Source organism: Mesoplodon densirostris, chromosome 2, assembly GCF_025265405.1.
Source record: "Mesoplodon densirostris isolate mMesDen1 chromosome 2, mMesDen1 primary haplotype, whole genome shotgun sequence".
In the NCBI taxonomy this organism is placed as follows: domain Eukaryota; kingdom Metazoa; phylum Chordata; class Mammalia; order Artiodactyla; family Ziphiidae; genus Mesoplodon; species Mesoplodon densirostris.
The window spans coordinates 31638081-31655148 of record NC_082662.1 but is presented as its reverse complement, the minus strand read 5'-3'; the positions used below and the strand labels follow the sequence as shown (position 1 = coordinate 31655148).

Genomic DNA, 17068 nt, shown 5'->3' with positions numbered 1-17068 from the left:
CATTGGTTGGTGCTTTTCAAAAGTCTCAAGTGACCAAATGCATGAGTTTTATGCTTCTGAAGCTGTAACCAGTTTAGGATAAAAATAAAAACTGTAGAGCCATCGACCAAACACTGCTTCCTCTGAACCAGGGGGCTGGTTCTTTGCTGTAATTGCCTGGCGGAGAGTCATCATTTTGGTCTAATGGTGGGAAGTAAGCTCAGCTGGCACAGGGGTTGGGGGGGTCCCAATTAAGGAATATTGGAAAATAAATCTGTCCTGTCCAGCCACTTTTTTCGTATTTATTCATAATATAAATTATAATGAATTATACCTACAACACCTTTATTTAAATCCAGTGTCCACTCAGGAGCCTTTATCTTTATTCATATGTATATAAGTGTTAAAAACATACTTACTGTTGGGCATTTGAACTTTGTTTTTTCTTTAATAGAAAAAAATGCTGTTAAACATTTTTTTTTTTTTTGTGGTATGCGGGCCTCTCACTGTTGTGGCCTCTCCCGTTGCGGAGCACAGGCTCTGGATGCGCAGGCTCAGTGGCCATGGCTCACGGGCCCAGCCACTCCGTGGCATGTGGGATCTTCCCGGACCGGGGCACGAATCCACGTCCCCTGCATCGGCAGGCAGACTCTCAACCACTGCGCCACCAGGAAGCCCTAAACATCCTTGTAAATGTTTTATTTTTCTTCTTTTGAATTATTTCCTTGGGGTAGGATTACTGGGTCCAAGTGTATGGCCATTTTTCTGGCTCTTTGTAGAGGTTAGCCTTCAAAAGAACTGAATCAAGTCGCATCGCCATCAGCAGTGTGTGAGAATTACTGCCCCTGCCCCCCAGGTCTGGCCATACTTTTAGTATTTTTTAAAATATGCATATGTGAACTGAAGCCTCAGTGTCACTCCCTTGTAAATTACTCCAGGTCACCATCTAGCCCTTTTCACCTGTCCCTGCCTGCCTTGGTTTCCCCAACTGAGTCACAGCAAGGGGACCAGGCCTGCCCCATCCATTGGTGGGGTTTAGTACCTGTTAGCTAACTGGAGCTGGGAGTCCTTGTGGTGACCAGTAGGGCTCACTTCCTTCCCTCTCCCCTCACACCCCAGTTCTCAGAACTAGGATTCAGTCTTGAGCCCATAAACTTCCCAATACGGTCGTTTCCAATGCACATATTTTCAAGTAGATGCTAAGAATTTTGCCAAGAGTGTGTCCCAAGGCCTGCTTTGAGGGTCCCTGCAATTAGCATATTAGTTTATTTGTAAATAAGCACTGGTTTGTTAAATACTCCCTCTAGAAATCTTGTTGAAACTAATTTCTTAAGCAAACTCGACTCTTCGTTGTGCTAACACTGTAGCCAGCCCATCCCATACGTCAATTTGTCACAGAATCTGAGGAGTCAAGAGTTTGTGGTCCCGAAGGGATCAAAAGGAAAGCTGATTTGAGAATAGGAACAACACGTCATTTTTAATACAAATCACAGTCGCACTGAAAACGGCTCTAGTGAGTGGGCCTCACTCAATTCAGGCAGCTAAAGGGAGGGGGGTGTCCTAGTTCTCTCCCTGGAGCTAAATGTTCATCTAGGAAAACGGAGGCTCTGGAGCGCAGAGGTATTTTCTTCGAGGAAAAAGAACTGAACTCCCAGCACTGGGCAAAACAGCAAAAAGGAAAAACTTATAGCTGTGCTTAGGCACTAGCTACAAGGCCACATCAAATTAGGAAAGCTGGCTCCTGTAAGCTTCGGAAGACAGGAGCCCTTCCTGGTCAAGTTTTCCCCCAGCATCTGGCGGTAAGGTGCTCGCTGAGTATGTGTTGAATGAATGTGTGAATGCTCAGGATTATTTCCTGATAATTGGGTTCGGGAATCTACTGGGAAGAGCTTAAACTGAGAATTTTCCCCTTTAGAAAGCCTTAAATGTGGTTCCCTAACTTGGGGAAGACAGATGATGTGGGAAGGAGGCCTGGAGAGGACGCTGGTTGGCAGAGAGCAGGGTGCATGCTAGCCCAGAGCCCTGACACCCCTCTAAGACCAGTGACTTGGAGACTCCAGAACAGCCAGCTGAGTTCCAAGCTAGAAGGGATTGTCTTAAAGTGTTCTGAGGATGTGGAGCTGCCTTGGGCTAAGCCCAGCTACCTGCCAGCCCCTGGGGTTCCCTCTCTGGAATACCGCCCAGTTTCCTGTCCCTGCAGGGCACCCTGGCACCCACCTGCCTCAGAAATTAGCTCTGTTCTCCACGGGCCCTGGCTTGATGGGCCCAGAAGCACTCAGCCGCTGACTTGGGAGCAAGTGCCCACAACCTCAGCCGAGCCCCACGTGGTGACATCTTCCAGTGAGGCTGGGACGTCAGCACCTCCCGCCCCTGCCTGCAGGCCCTTCACATCAGCCACTGCTCCTTCTCTTTGATGAAGTGCTCCGCCCAGCGGCGCGTCAGCTCTAGGTACAGGCTGGGCTGATGAGGCAGGTAGTCCAAATACAGCCGAGTCGGCGTCTTCTTGGGAATGGCCTTCTCAATCTGGGTGCCCTCGTGCCACTCATTGAAGGAGGTGATGGAGACGATCTCGGGCCTCACGGTCAGGGCTGCCTGCAGGGCCGTCTCGTAGTACTTGCCGTTGACCCTGTTCCGCGTATTGTGGTTGTTCCAGGGCCGGATGCTGGTGTCAATGTAGCCAGGCCCCACACTGGGAATGAACATGAGGTTGTTGGCATCGCAAAAGTTCTTCACAGCTTTCCAGTTCTGATGGGAGGAGCCGAAGGAGAAACCGTTGGAGGCAAAGTAGGTGTACATGCCATCAAATCCGGCGGCCAGGATGTCATGGGTGTGGCCCTCCTCCACCAGCAGCGCTATGAAGACCCCATCGTAGGGGGTGTTGCGGATTGAGTGGGGCCCGTTCGGTGTCAGGAGGTGGGCCCAGGCCTCGGGGGATGTCAGGTAGGAGTCATAGATATAAAAGAGTGGGAGGCTCTTACCCATGCTGTTCTTATAGCGGTAAAATGCACCATGGGAGCCATACCTGAGGAGCAGGAGGAAGAAAAGCCTGAGCCAGCAGTCCAAGAGAAAAGAAGCCGGCACAGCCGGAGGGCTGGCCGGGAATGAGACGTCCAGGCACGATTGTGAATCCAGCTGGACTCCACAGCTGGACTCCACAGTTGGACTCATCATGCCTCTAAGCAAGAACCCAGTTCCCTCCCACCCTCTCCCGAGCCTTGTCATTCCTCTATTTAAGCCTCACTTCCCTGCCCCAGGCCGAGCCACCACCATCTTCTATCTGGACTGTACCGACGGCCACCTAACTGGTCTCCAGGCCCCCACTTCCACCTCCCTATAACCCAGTCTCTTTTTAAAGTGTAAATCAGATCTGACTGCTCCGTACCGAGACCAGCAAGGCCCTACCTACTTGATCTGGCCCTGCCCACCGCCATTCCTGCTATTACCCCATCTATCGCTTCACTCTGGCTACACTGGCTGCCGTCAAGCTTGTCCCATCAGACGGCCTTTGGATCTGACAGCCCTCTGCCTGGAGTTTTCTGCCTGCCCCAGATCTCTGCAGAGCTGACTCTTCCTTTAGGTGCTGGCTTACATGTCACCTCAGAGAAGCGCACTGGACCACCCATTCTAAAGTAGTTTCTTGGGCACACTCTTAACACCCTGTTTTATTCCGTTATTACTTCTTCATAGTATGGATCGCTATTTGATTTGTCGTCTATAACCACTATATGCACACCCGCCCGAGGATGTAAACTTTGCTAGCCCTACCCACTGCTGTACAACTGGGACTTAGGACAGTGCCTGGACACCTGAAGGCACTCAGTAATTATTTTTTGAATGAATGATATATGCAAGCCATTTGCAAGCCACTTTCCACATACGTTAGCTCACGTAACTCACAAGACTTAGGTTAAGAGGACTGCCTCTGATCACAGGATGGAGGCCGCAGAACCAGAATGCAAACCCAGGTTGCTGTCTCCAAGCCCAGTACTCTTTTACTCTTTTTAGATGCTGGGGACACGGGCATTCTGCCCTTTTGTCTCTTGACCTGTGCCTCCAAGCCTTCTAGCCCTACCCCCATCTTGATCCCCACCAAAATCCAGGTCCCAGAGCAGCCTTACGTGTCAATGATATACTTGATGTTGTCATGCAGAGTGATGTCATCTCGGCCCTTGTAGGGTTGGATGTGGAAGGCCACCTGCCACAAACAGGAGATATTGGTCAGGTGAGTATCTTTCCAGAGGCCACAACCTATAAGGCTCATGCTTCAACTATGGCCTGGAGAAGAGGCTGAGTTCAGGAGAGACCTGGCAGTCATGGGCACATTGTAAATAAAAGCAACCACTGCCCTCAGGGCCCGAAAAACGGGGGTGAGTTTTCCCACCTCCTACAGCAAGGCCTCTGGGAATCATTCTGATGGGCTGTTGCAGGCTGGCCAACAGGTTTCAACTTATGTGCCAGCTCCCAGTGATCGGCACGAGCTGCCTGAAACTATGGGAAAATGTGTCCATAGGAGAACGTCCCATGATCTATTTAATGTGCCAGTGATGGGCTCAGGAACAGGGGTGGTGCTCCTTTTCATCGTTTTTCTTCTTTTGCCACACACAGGTAAGGGCAGTGACTTACTTGATAGGTACACGTCGGGAAAATAACTGGCCAGCTCCATCCTTTCTCTTGAAAGAGAGCCTGCCTGATGAGAGCACGTGTTGTGCTTTACTCCTTGAGGCCCAGCACTGCCTCCCCCTAGGGAGTTGAGGCTGGAGTTCAGTTTGTGGGCCCATTTGGCCCTTGCCTGCCCTCTCTCCCGATCAGGGTCTCCAACCTAACCTCTATCACCGTGATATTAATTTAGTCTCCCATTTATCCTATATTTTTCCCAAAATTTTTTTTCAGAACTCAAAAAATAAGAGTGACATAGGCACCTAGAGAAATGGTACAGATGAACCGGTTTGTAGGGCAGAAAGAGAGACACAGATGTAGAGAACAAACGCATGGACACCAAGGCGGGAAAGGGGGGTGGTGGTGGTGGTGGGATGAATTGGGAGATTGGGATTGACATATGTACACTAATATGTATAAAATAGATAACTGGGCTTCCCTGCTGGCGCAGTGGTTGAGAGTCCGCCTGCCGATGCAGGGGACGCGGGTTCGTGCCCCGGTCCGGGAGGATCCCACATGCAGCGGAGCGGCTAGGCCCGTGGGCCATGGCCGCTGGGCCTGTGCGTCCGGAGCCTGTGCTCCACAACAGTGAGAGGCCCGCGTACCGCCAAAAAAAAACTAAGAAGAATCTGCTCTATAAAAAAATAAATAAAATAAAATTCAGAAAAAAAGTGACACGGGCATTATTTATTAGACCCCTACCCCCCACACCACACTTGCTACGTATTTGCATACCTGGGCTAACGCCAAGAACTTTGGTAGAGGCACTATCCCTGTGGGCGGAGGAGGGGACATCTCCAGAATCGGCCAGAGAGCATTTGACATCTTGTTGGAGACTCACCTGGATGTTGTACTGATGGGCAGTGTCCAGAATGGCGGGCACCAGGTCATCTGAGGGTTCCCCATTATCATCAGCCATGCCAGGTGGGTACCAGGACAGGACCAGGACGCCTGAGACACAACACAGAGGCTACTTCAGAGACACACAGTACCCCACAACAGAGAATTCCTTCCTCACAAACCATCTCCAACTGCAGAATGGTTTCTGAATGAAACCTTGAGGGAGACTCCTGCCAGGTTCTCTTCTTGCAGATCAGATCCCTGAGCTGTGAGTCCTGGAGCTGTCCACGCCCGCGGTGCTGAAGCTCAGTGACTGCAGGAACCCTAACGTGCCAGGCCAGGAAGGAGCCAGAGAGCCTCAGCAGCCTCTGGCCTGCATTAGCAAGCAGTTAAACAAAGGGAAATGGATGGACAGTGACACACCCACCTGGAAGGCACAGTCCTGTCTCTGGCAGAGAGGAGCACCTCAGGGAGAGGAGCCCTGAGCAGAGGTCATTTTACCCTTCCCGTGGGAAATAACATTTGTCTCAACTGTCTGCCCCTCTAGATGGTAGAATCTTGAGGGATGGCCTCTGCTATTTATCTGTGAATACTTCCCACCACTGTCTCTGGCATTCAATTTTTCCCCCACTCATTAACCACTTCCAAAGAAATTGAAATGTACTGTAAAGTCCAGCAGAATTCAGTGACAAAATCTGAAATAAGTCAGCCTCCCCACCCCAGCCTGCCTACACGGGGGGCTTCTTTTCAAGCGGAGTACTTGAAAAGCTCCCAGGCCCCTTACTGCAAATAGAGCAGGGTCCATCATACAACGTGGGCAAACTTTCCTTTCTGCAACCAGCAAACTCAGGACAGGCTGCTGCCCTACCCTGTGCCTAGTGTGAAAGCAGTGGCCATCCCAGAGACTACTGCTCTGAATCCCAGACTCCTGCGGGGCCAGGGCACCCAGGCCTCACTTAACCCAAACCGAGAAGCCCAATAGACTGCCCTCCCCTCCTCCCTCTCCCTACCTGGGACAGCCCTGGTGCAAACGCCTTCCACTGGCCCTCCCAGCAGCTCTGCTCTAGGAAAGGGCCCTGGAATGGTAGGGGGTCAGAAGGCAGAGGTGGAGGAGTCTGAAAACTAGAAGATGGGGGCGGGGTCTCCTGGTGAGCATGGGATGAGAGTTCTAGAAGAGAAGAGGTAGAAGCCAGGCTGAGTGGGACCAAAGGCCCCGTGATAGGAGCAGTGGAAGTTGGGGTGTGGGAACGAAGAAAGGCGAGGCTGGGGGCCCAGCGACGGGGGAGGGGGAGCTCACCGATGGCGGCTTCCTTCAGCTGGGTCATGTGCTCCCGCAGCACGTCGGGGTCCCGGGAGCTGTAAGGCCCCAGCTCCGGGTAGAAGCTGGAGCCCAAGTCTTCGGGGGGGCTGTGGCGGCCGCGGGGGTAGCTGGCCGAGATCTTGGGGTCCCAGTGCGGCACCATGACGTGGTCCCAGTGAATGTAGTGGCCCTCGCGCCGCGGGCTCCCGTACCACGAGTAGTAGAAGGCGTGCAGGTCCGAGTAGACGCGCAGACTCTGCCCGGGGGCGGGCTCGGCCTCCGCTGGGGCCGGCCCCGGGGAGCTGCCCGGGCCCGCGGTACGGGGCGGAGGCGGCGGCGGCGGCGGCGCGGCGGGGGCGGCCGGGGCCCGGGCGGCCGGCGCGGGGCCCCCTTCGGGGCGTCGCTCAAAGGGCGCCAGCTCCAGGCCGGGGCCCAGCGCCGGGAGTCCGTCCGGAGCCTTGAGCGTGCGCAGGCCCATGAGAGTGCCGAAAGCGAAGAGCAGCACCAAGAACAGCGCGATGCAGGCGCGGCGCCGCCGCCGGGCCATGGCGGCCCCCGCGCTCTCCGCGTCCCGCCCGGCTACCTCCCGGCGCGCCGCGCCATGGCTGCCCGCCCGGCTCCCGCGCGTCGCGCAGCCCGCGCGCGTCCCAGGGAGACGGCGACTCTGAGCTCCGAGCGCGGCGTGGGCGGCTCCCGGCCTCTCCCCCGCAGTGCGGGCGGGCCCGGCACACAGAGAGTGCAGGCGGCGCAGACCAAGTGGTCGCGAGCCGCGGGGGGAGTGGACGGGGAGAGCTACGAGATCCCGGGCCAAAGGAGCAGGGGCCAAACAAAGTCAAGGCGCGTGGCTCGTGGAGGATCTGTCGCCTTTCAGCCTGGGGCACCGGTGAGGGAGCCCGCTGGGGGAAAGGGAATGCCCTCCTCCCGCAACCCAGGAGAAGGTCCGGGCGGTGGCGCTGGAGGGCGTGGGAGCATAGGGCAGGGTGGGGAAGAAAGCAGTGTCTGTGGCTGTCCCTCTCTCCAGCGACCTCCTTCCCCGCTAGGAGTTAGACACTACAGACACTGGCTAGAGTGGGAGGACGAGGGAGACCGTGACTTGCGCAAGGTCACATGGACTGGGCCTAATTCCAAGGATCAGGACTGTCTCCTCGCCAGAGCTCTTGTCACTGTCCAGCCTGCCTGCTCTCGGGCCAGTTGTCCCAAGCTCTCTGTCCTTGGACAACCTCCTATAGTCAGTGAGGACTAAATAAGATGGCTACCACGAAGCAGTTTTTACAGGGCCGAACAAAATTAGCACTCAACACTTGCTCGAAGTTCCTTCTGGACTCTGAGCTCCAGAGAGCCGGCGCTCGGTCACCTTTACCTTTTTAGATTCCAAGGGCTTGGAAAACAGGATGTGACACTCAGTGCCCAGGGTTGCTTGTGGAGTGAATAACAGACTCTGCTGTGATATTCTATAAACAATATTAAGTTTTTCACTCAACACTGATTAAGTTCCTACTCTGCGTTACTCATTATTTGACTCATTAAGAAAAAGTTTTGTTTATCGTCTGCCTCCTTCTCTGGTCCATGAAGACAACAATTCTGTTTCATCAGCCACTATATCTGCAGTGTCTAAAACAGGGCTTGGCACACTGGTAGGCGCCAGATTCTCATTTCTTAAGTAAATGAATTGTCAGAAACCCAGGAAGAGGAGGAGCAAGGCTGGGAAATGTGGGTAGGTTTGGAGCCCAGGAAAGTACATTCAAGAGAATTCATGGGAGTGTCGACGAAAAATTAACTAGTCGATCTAAGACAGAAATGGAAAATATTATTCGAGCCATATTTGAGGATTATAACCTGGGAAGAGCATCTCAGAAAGCTCTGAGAGCTGTTCCGCCCATTAAAAGTCAAGGCACAGTTATATAAGTTTTTTTGAGACAGAGGGCTGTACATTAAATGACGCATTATTGACGGTTTACATAATCCAGATCAAAGCCCCATGTGATCCCTTAGCAAGAAGGAATGTTATCCAAATGCTGGAGAAAGTGGGGAGAACCCTACTAGCACTGTTGGTGGGAATGTAAATTGGTGCAGCCACTATGGAAAACAGTATGGAGCTTCCTTAAAAAAAACTGAAAATAGAACTACCATATTATCCTGCAATGCTACTCCTAGGCATATATTTGGAGAAAACTCTAATTTGAAAAGACACGTGCACCCCAATGTTCACAGCAGCACTATTTACAATAGTCAAGACAGGGAAGCAACCTAAATGTCCATCGACAGATGAATGGATAAAGAAGATGTGGTGTATATAGACAACAGAATACTACCCAGCCATAAAAAAGATTGAAAAATGCCATTTGCAGCCACATGGTTGGACGTAGAGATTATCCTACTAAGTGAAGTAAGTCAGACAGAGAAAGACAAATACCATATGATATCACTTATATGTGGAATCTAAAATATGATACAAATGAACTTATTTACAAAACAGAAACAGACTCACAGACATAGAAAACAAACTTATGGTTACCAAAGGGAGTAGCAGGGGGAGGGGGAGATAAATTAGGAGTTTGGGATTAGCAGGTACAAACTACTGTATATAAAATAGATAAACAACAGGTCCTAGTGTATAGCACAGGGAACTATATTCAATATCCTGTAATAAACCATAGTGGAAAAGAATTTTAAAAAATAAGAATGTTATCTTTAAGGAGTTGTCATTGATGCTAGGAGAATGTTGCTCTTTATAGTTGAGCAGGTATTTCTGATGATGGGGAAGGTTTGGTCGATGCATAAAGCAGTTATACAACGCAGTGTGGGGAGGGAGGAGGCCAAAGGGCACATAAAATTTTTTATGTTTAAATTTTTCTGGTCTTGCCATAAAATATGAATTTTATTTCACAGCATTAAGTGTGAATTAATATTAGAGACATGCAAATCAAAACTACAGTGAGAGGGGCTTCCCTGGTGGTGCAGTGGTTAAGAATCCGCCTGCCAATGCAGGAGACATGGGTTCGAGCCCTGGTCCAGGAAGATCCCACATGCCGTGGAGCAACTAAGCCCATGTGCCACAACTACTGAGCTTGCACTCTAGAGCCCGCGAGCCACAACTATTGAAGCCCACGTGCCACAACTACTGAGCTCGTGCGCCTAGAACCCATGCTCTGCAACAAGAGAAGCCACCGCAGTGAGAAGCCTGCACACCACAACGAAGAGGAACCCCCACTCGCAGCAACTAGAGAAAGCCCACGTGCAGCAATGAAGACCCAATGCAGCCAAAAATAAATAAATAAATAAATAAATTTAAATAAATAAAATAAAATAACGTATTTTAAAAAAAACTACAATGAGGTATCATCTCACACCAGTCAGAATGGCTGTCGTTAAAAAGTCTACAAATACCAGATCCTGAAGAGAGTGTGGAGAAAAGGGAACCCTCCTACACTGTTAGTGGGAATTTAAGTTGGTGCAGCCACTGTGGAAGACAGTATGGCGGTTCCTCAGAAGACTAAAAATAGAATTACCATATGATCCAGCAATCCCATTCCTGAGCATATATCCAGAAAAAACTGTAATTCAAGAAGATACATGTACCCTCTGGGACTTCCCTGGTGGCACAGTGGTTATGACTCCGTGCTCCCAATGCAGGGGGCCCGGGTTCTATCCCTGCCTAGGGAACTAGATCCCACAGGCATGCTGCAACTAAGAGTCTGAAGGCCACAACTAAGGAGCCTGCATGCCGCAACTAAGGAGCATTCCTGCTGCAACTAAGACCCAGCGCAAACCCAATAAATAAATAAATATTTTTTAAAAAAAGAAGATACATGTACCCCTATGTTCATAGCAGCACTATTTACAATAGCCAAGACATAGAAACCACCTAAAGGTACATCAACAGATAAATACATAAAGAAGTTGTGCTACAGGGGCTTCCCTGGTGGTGCAGTGGTTGAGAATCTGCCTGCCAATGCAGGGGACACGGGTTCGAGCCCTGGTCTGGGAAGATCCCACATGCCGTGGAGCAACTAGGCCCATGTGCCACAACTACTGAGCCTGTGCGTCTGGAGCTTGTGCTCCGCAACAAGAGAGGCTGCGACAGTGAGAGGCCCGCACACCGCGATGAAGAGTGGCCCCCGCTCGCCACAACTAGAGAAAGCCCTCGCACAGAAACGAAGACCCAACACAGCCAAAAATAAATAAATATATAATTAAAAAAAAAAAAGATGTGCTACATATATACAATGGAATACTACTCAGCTATAAATAAGAACTAAATAATGCCATTTGCAGCAACATGGATACAACTAGAGATTATCATACTAAGTGAAGTAAGTCAGAAAGAGAAAGACAAATACCGTATGATATCACTTATATGTGGAATCTAAAATATGTTACAAAGGAACCTGTCTATGAAACAACAGAAACATAATCAGGGACACAGAGAATAGACTGGTGGTTGCCAAAGGGGAGGGGGGTGGGAGAGGGTTGGATTGGGAGTTTGGGATTAGCAGAAACAAACTGGTATATATAGAATGAATAAACAAGGCCCTACTGTATAGCACAGGGAACTATACTCAATATCCTGTGATAAACCATAATGGAAAAGAATGTGAAAAAGAATGTACATATATGTATAACTGAATCACTTTGTCATACAGCAGTAATTAACACAACATTGTAATTCAACCATACTTCAATAAAAAATAAATTTAAATAAAAAAGAAAAAAAAAGTGTGAATTAAGTAGAATGCTTTCAGCTCCAATAGCAAACACCTGATTCAAACTGGCTTACACAATGTGGAAACATATCTCACAGTGCAGGAAATCCAATGGGAGGGCAGAGTGGGTAGATGCCCTGGTTCAACAATGTCATTAGGGACCTGGGATGCTTCCATCTCACTGCTCTGCTGTCCCCATCATTGACTTCACGCCAAAACTGGCTCCACTCAAAACACAAAATGACTGCCACAGGTAGTTGAGGCTGCATGCTTCCTTTTGCCATCCAACAGACAACGGTAAAACTGATTTCTCTTTCCCAGAAGCCCTAAGAGGCATTGGTGGTATAGTGGTGAGCATAGCTGCCTTACAGAAGTCCTAAGCAAGCATTTCCTTGAATCACATTGGTCTAATATGATTTAGGCCTGTTCAACACACACAGATTTTTGCCAAGGGGGAATGGAATGACCATGACTGGATTAGATTAAATTTTTGCATTGAGCTAAATGTTGGGGAGAAGACCATAATGTCTACCATAGAATCAGATGACTCTGGGAATGAATAAGAGAAAAAGAATAAGGATGGAACTTTCAGGAACACCAGCATTTATGGGTTGAGCAGAGGAAGAACACGTGATGTAAACTGAGAAAGAATCATTAAAGAGGAAGTAAGAGAATTGGGAGTGGGTAGTGTGGTCTTAGATAACTAGTGGGAAGGTTCCCCAGCTCTCAATTATTCCACTGTTTCTGGGACTGCTCTGCAACACAGTGGTGGTTCCCACTGGCTGTGCCTGGAGTCCTTGACACTACCACCCATCCCTAATGGTTTGACCCAGGGCTAGAACTCTGACCCAAGGTGAACTGACAGTAGCACTCTGTTTCCCATTGTACCAATCATGGACGCTGACCCAAGAGTCCTCGATTACAATCATTCTTTGGGATTTTTCTCTCTGGTGCTGAGGATAGATTGAATCTTTCTCTCAAAAGGCAATGCCATTAAAAGAGAAGGAAAAAGAGAAGAACTTAGTGGTATGGAGTTCCTGATTTGTTTTCCTCGAGGCCTGGTTTCAGTGTGAAACCCTGAAATAATCTAGTAAATTACAATTTTATTCTAAGCAAGATGAGCTCATGGAGGAGACTTTATTGGTTGCCCATGTTAACCTAAAACACTGAAACAGCCAGTTGTTTTACCAGCAAAACAGGTTTATTCAAGAGCAGCAAAGAATTGCAATTTGGGACAAACAACTGTTTGGGGAACCACATGCAAGTCCTGGTAAAACAGAGAGGAAACTGTATAGAGAGGGGAAAGTTGGGAGGGGCAAAAAAATCTATTGGAGGATACTGTGAGTTTGAAGTATAGTGGCTTTTCATTGGCTGAGTTGTGCTAGTCTCTTATTGGCTGAGTTGTTGCCAGGCGAGGAGAAAAATCTGTATTCTTCCAGCTGGCAATATAATTACGTAGTGTCACTTCCTATTGGAGAAGCAAGGTACCCTCTCCTCCTGTTGGGATCTGTATTGATGCAAAGTGGTACATGCGGGAGAGCTCCCCCTTCTGGTCTTCTGACTCCATTTTACTTAGGTTTCCCTTTATTAACTTGTACACCTGTCAATCTCAAGCAGAGATTGAGAAAACGACTTGGGAGCAGAGCGGTCATTTAAGAGGTAATTCTAGGAAGCAAGAGTGAGGATCTGAAAAGAATGAGATAAGAAAGAAAGAAAAGCCAAACTAATGATGCGTGATGGAGGTTACTGCTGAAACTGAGCAGGACCCTGTGGAGCTCCTGGGCACAAAAGCCTTTCTGTGTCCCCCATTTCTTGTTTGCAGGGAATAGGCTTCATTCAGCCCCCACGACCTTCCCTGAGTTCCAAAGGGCAGGTTCAAGCAGGTCCTAATCAGGGAAAGGAGGGGATGCGGAGACAAGGAAGGAACAGTCAGGAAACAATAGTGCAGGACTTCCCCGTGGCCCAGTAGCTAAGACTCCACACTCCCAATGCAGGGTACCTGGGTTTGATCCCTGGTCAGGGAACTAGGCCCCACACACCCCAACGAAGATCCCACATGACCCAACGAAGACCCAGTGCAGCCAAATAAATAAATAAATATTTTAAAAAAACAAGAGTGCAGCCTTGGGGCAGGGTCTTTGTTCCCCCTCAAGGGATACACATAACAATATCTTTGAGTTGTTCTGCAGAAACTGAACACCCCCATCAGGTGGGAGAAGTTAACTGTATGCTGCCCACAAACGCATAGACCCCAGATCTATTGGAACCAGAAGGCTGATGATGCTGACTCCCAATTACCTCACCACCAAGCAATCAAAAGAATGTCCATGAGCTGATCATGCCCTCCTCTTTGAACCATTTACAATAAAACTCCTCACTACTCTCTCCAGGTCGGGACACACAATTTTGAGGGCATTAGCCTGCTGTGGCCCCCTTTGCCTGGCAAAGCAATAAAGCTTTGCCAATAAAGCTTTTTTTTTTTTTTTTCTGCTTCACCCAAAACTTTGCCTCCCAGATTCAATTCAGTGCTGGTGCACAGAGACCAGGTTTCGGCATCACTGCTGTAGATAATGGGGCATTTGTTTCACCAGGACTTCTGAGAAGTGTACGAATGCCTCCCAGAATTAAGAGGTTCAAGGAATTTCCCTGGCGGTTCAGTGGTTAAGACTGTGCTTCCACTGCAGGGGGCATGGGTTCGATCCCCGGTTGGGGAACTAAGATGCCACATGTGCTGTGCAGTGCAGCCAAAAGAAAAAAATAAAACAAAATAAAATACCATTTAGAATTAAGAGGTTCAAGACTAAAGCAATTATCTACTGGTGCCCGATCTGCTGGGTGAGTGTTTCCTCTAGGGCTGTTAACTTCCTCATACTTCTGGTCTCCTTTGTGCCAAGTAGGCTCCCTGACATCAGAGGAGGTCCTGAGGCAAGCATTAAGACAGAAAGACACATTGTATGATTGAAGTGGGATGCTGCCAGTGAGAAGTAAGTTTAGGCTTGCACAGAACTCTCTACCCTGACTGTGCTGTTATAAAAAATTGCCACAAATTTAGCAGCTTAAAACAGCACAGAAATATATTATCACACAGTTGCTGGAAGTCAAAATTCTGGGCACAAGTGTGACTCAGCTGGTTCTCTGCTTAGAGTCACACAATACCAAAACAAAAGTGTTGGCAGGACTATGCTCCTTTGTGGAAGCGTTGGGAATGAATCCATGTCCCAGATCATTGGCAGAATCCAAGTTCTATGCAACTGTAGGACTGAAGTCCCTGTTTTCTTGTTGACCATCAGTTGGGGATCTTTCTCACCTACAGGCTGCCTGCATGTCTTGGCTTGTGGCCCCCCTCCTCCAAGTTCAAAGCCAGCAATATCAGGTCCAGTCCTTCTCACACTTAGAATCTCTCAGACCTCCTCTTCTGGCTCATCTCCCACCTCCCTCTTCTACTTTTAAGATCTCAAGGGACTTCCATGGTGGTGCAGTGGTTAAGAATCTGCCTGCCAATGCAGGGGACACGGGTTCGATCCCTGGTCCAGGAAGATCCCACATGCTGCGGAACAACTAAGCCCATGCACCACAACTACTGAAGCTCATGCGCCTAGAGCCCATGCTCCGCAACAAGAGAAGCCACTGCAAGTAGAAGCCCGTGCACCACAACGAAGAGTAGCTCCCGCTCGCCACAACTAGAGAAAACCCGTGCGCAGCAACGAAGACTCAACGCAGCCAAAATAAAATAAAATAAATTTAAGATCTCAAGTGACACATTAGGCCCAGTTGGATATTCCCTATCCAATTATCCCTAAGATAATTTCCCTATTTTAAGGTTAGCTGATTATTAACCTTAATCCCATCTTCAAAATCCCTTCACAGCACTAGCTAGATTGGTGTTAGAACAGCCAGAGGACAGGGATCATGGGGATGGGGACATGTTTAGAATTCTGCCTACCACAGAAGCTCCTGCTGAAATCAAAGTGGGCCAAGGAGGTGTGACACATGGCTTAAAAGATGTCTGCTTCATCCACTCTATCAGTTAGAATGTGTTTGGCTGCAAATAAGAAGGGAAATAGCTAAAGATGGCTTAAAGCAGTGCTTCACAAACTTTAACGAACATATCAATCCAGATTCTGGATTCTGGATTCAGTAGGCTTAAAATACAAGTGCTGATTCAGTAGGTCAAGGGTGAGGCCCGAGATTCTGCGTTTCTAATAATATCTCAGGTGGTGCTGATTCTGATGGTCTCAGACCACATTTTGGGATTTAAAATATAGTGGGCTTATTACTCCACTTTTTTTTTTTTGGCCACACAGCATGCAGGATCTTGGTTCCCTGAGCAGGGACTGAACCCGTGCGCCCTGCAGTGGAAGCCCCCTGCAGTTAACCACTGGGCTTCCAGGAAATCCCTTGAGGAGTCTTTAGGTAGGCAAGATTTAGGGATGGTTTATCTAGTGGTTCAAAGATATTGGGGCATCAGCTCATCTGTGTGTGTTTTCTTTGGCTTTCTCCTCATGGTTGAAAAAGGATGGAAGCAATTCCAAGCATCACATGCCCACGTAACAATATTCAGATGCAGAGGAGGAAATGGCTGTCTTATAACCCTTTTAAAGAGTAAGAGAAACTCTTTGAGAAGCTCCCAGTCAATGTCCCACCATTTCTTATTGACCAGAATTGTGTCATAGGCTCGTGCCTAAGCCAATCCCTTGCCAAGGCTATTCAGAGAAGGGCAAACAAAATCAGAAAGAAGGGAGGAAGCCACCAAAGGATATAATGAGGGGGTAACTAAAAAAAGTGAGGGGAAACTTGGGGTCTGGTAAAAAGGAAATCCAACAGAAGAAAAGCTCCAGGGAGCCCCAGGATGACAGCTGTGGAAGTCCAAAAGGCAGTCTGCCCCCGATAGGAGCAGGACGACACCCAGGACAGGTATCTCTAGGAATGACTGAAATTGATAGATATCCTGATTTACACCCCTCTCACAAGTTTCGCCTTTCAATGCCCCCATGTGGCAGTATTACTATTTTAGGTTAAATCCCTAGTGGATACAATATTTTCTATAATATTTTTCACTATTGGGCCAAGTGTGAACCATGATCACACTTCCTTTTTTATTCAATTTTCGTTTCTCCAGGAGTTAACAATTCCCCCTTTTTTCCACCATTTTATTTGTTTTCTGTATCTTTATTGTTTGTTTTCCCTAAACTCTCCAACACAATGACATCCTTTGAATACTGTTTCTACAGAGTTTCCATATTAGGATGTCTATCAGTCAATGAACAAAATGGAGTGGCCAGGTGATGATCAATGCTACAGAGAAAAGCAAAGCAGGAGTAGGGGAGATGGAGTGCCAGGGTGGGGAAGGATTGTAATTTTTAGTTGGTTGGTCAGGGAAGACCTCACTGCAAGGGTGACCTGAAGGGAGACATAAAGGAAACTATGCAGACATTTGGAGGAAGAGAGTTCCACGCAGAGGTAATATCAAGTTCAAAGTCCTAGAGACAGAAACATGCCTGGTCTCTTCTTCATACATCTACTAGAATTTTCCTTTGCATGTTTTACAGTCACTTCCACTACCCACTTCCCCACTGAAGGGCACTCCAAC

At 48.6% G+C, this 17068-nt stretch overlaps 1 protein-coding gene across 2 annotated transcripts; it reads right to left on the bottom strand.

The window, feature by feature from the left end:
- Window positions 1-1195: 1195 nt before the first annotated feature.
- Window positions 1196-7322, bottom strand: MANEAL (mannosidase endo-alpha like). 2 transcript variants are annotated; one of them, XM_060089525.1, is made up of 4 exons: window positions 6773-7322; window positions 5477-5586; window positions 4098-4174; window positions 1196-3001 (listed from the first exon to the last, which is right to left on the bottom strand). In XM_060089525.1, the coding sequence occupies exons 1-4, from the start codon at window positions 7320-7322 to the stop codon at window positions 2365-2367; spliced, it is 1374 nt and encodes a 457-aa protein (XP_059945508.1). In that variant the 3' UTR covers window positions 1196-2364. The 2 variants fall into 2 exon arrangements, with proteins under 2 accessions (XP_059945508.1, XP_059945509.1); XM_060089526.1 differs by lacking the exons at window positions 4098-4174; window positions 6773-7322 and having other exon boundaries at window positions 5477-5547.
- Window positions 7323-17068: the final 9746 nt, after the last annotated feature.

What these genes read in the sequence shown, in the direction of transcription:
- MANEAL (XM_060089525.1), bottom strand. Translation starts at nt 7,322, where the DNA reads ATGGCCCGGCGGCGGCGCCGCGCCTGCATCGCGCTGTTCTTGGTGCTG. An exon ending in GCTGAAGGAAGCCGCCATCG is followed by an intron (nt 5,587 to 6,772) that starts GTGAGCTCCCCC and finishes GTTGTGTCTCAG; the next exon opens with GCGTCCTGGTCCTGTCCTGG. An exon ending in CCCATCAGTACAACATCCAG is followed by an intron (nt 4,175 to 5,476) that starts GTGAGTCTCCAA and finishes TGTTTGTGGCAG; the next exon opens with GTGGCCTTCCACATCCAACC.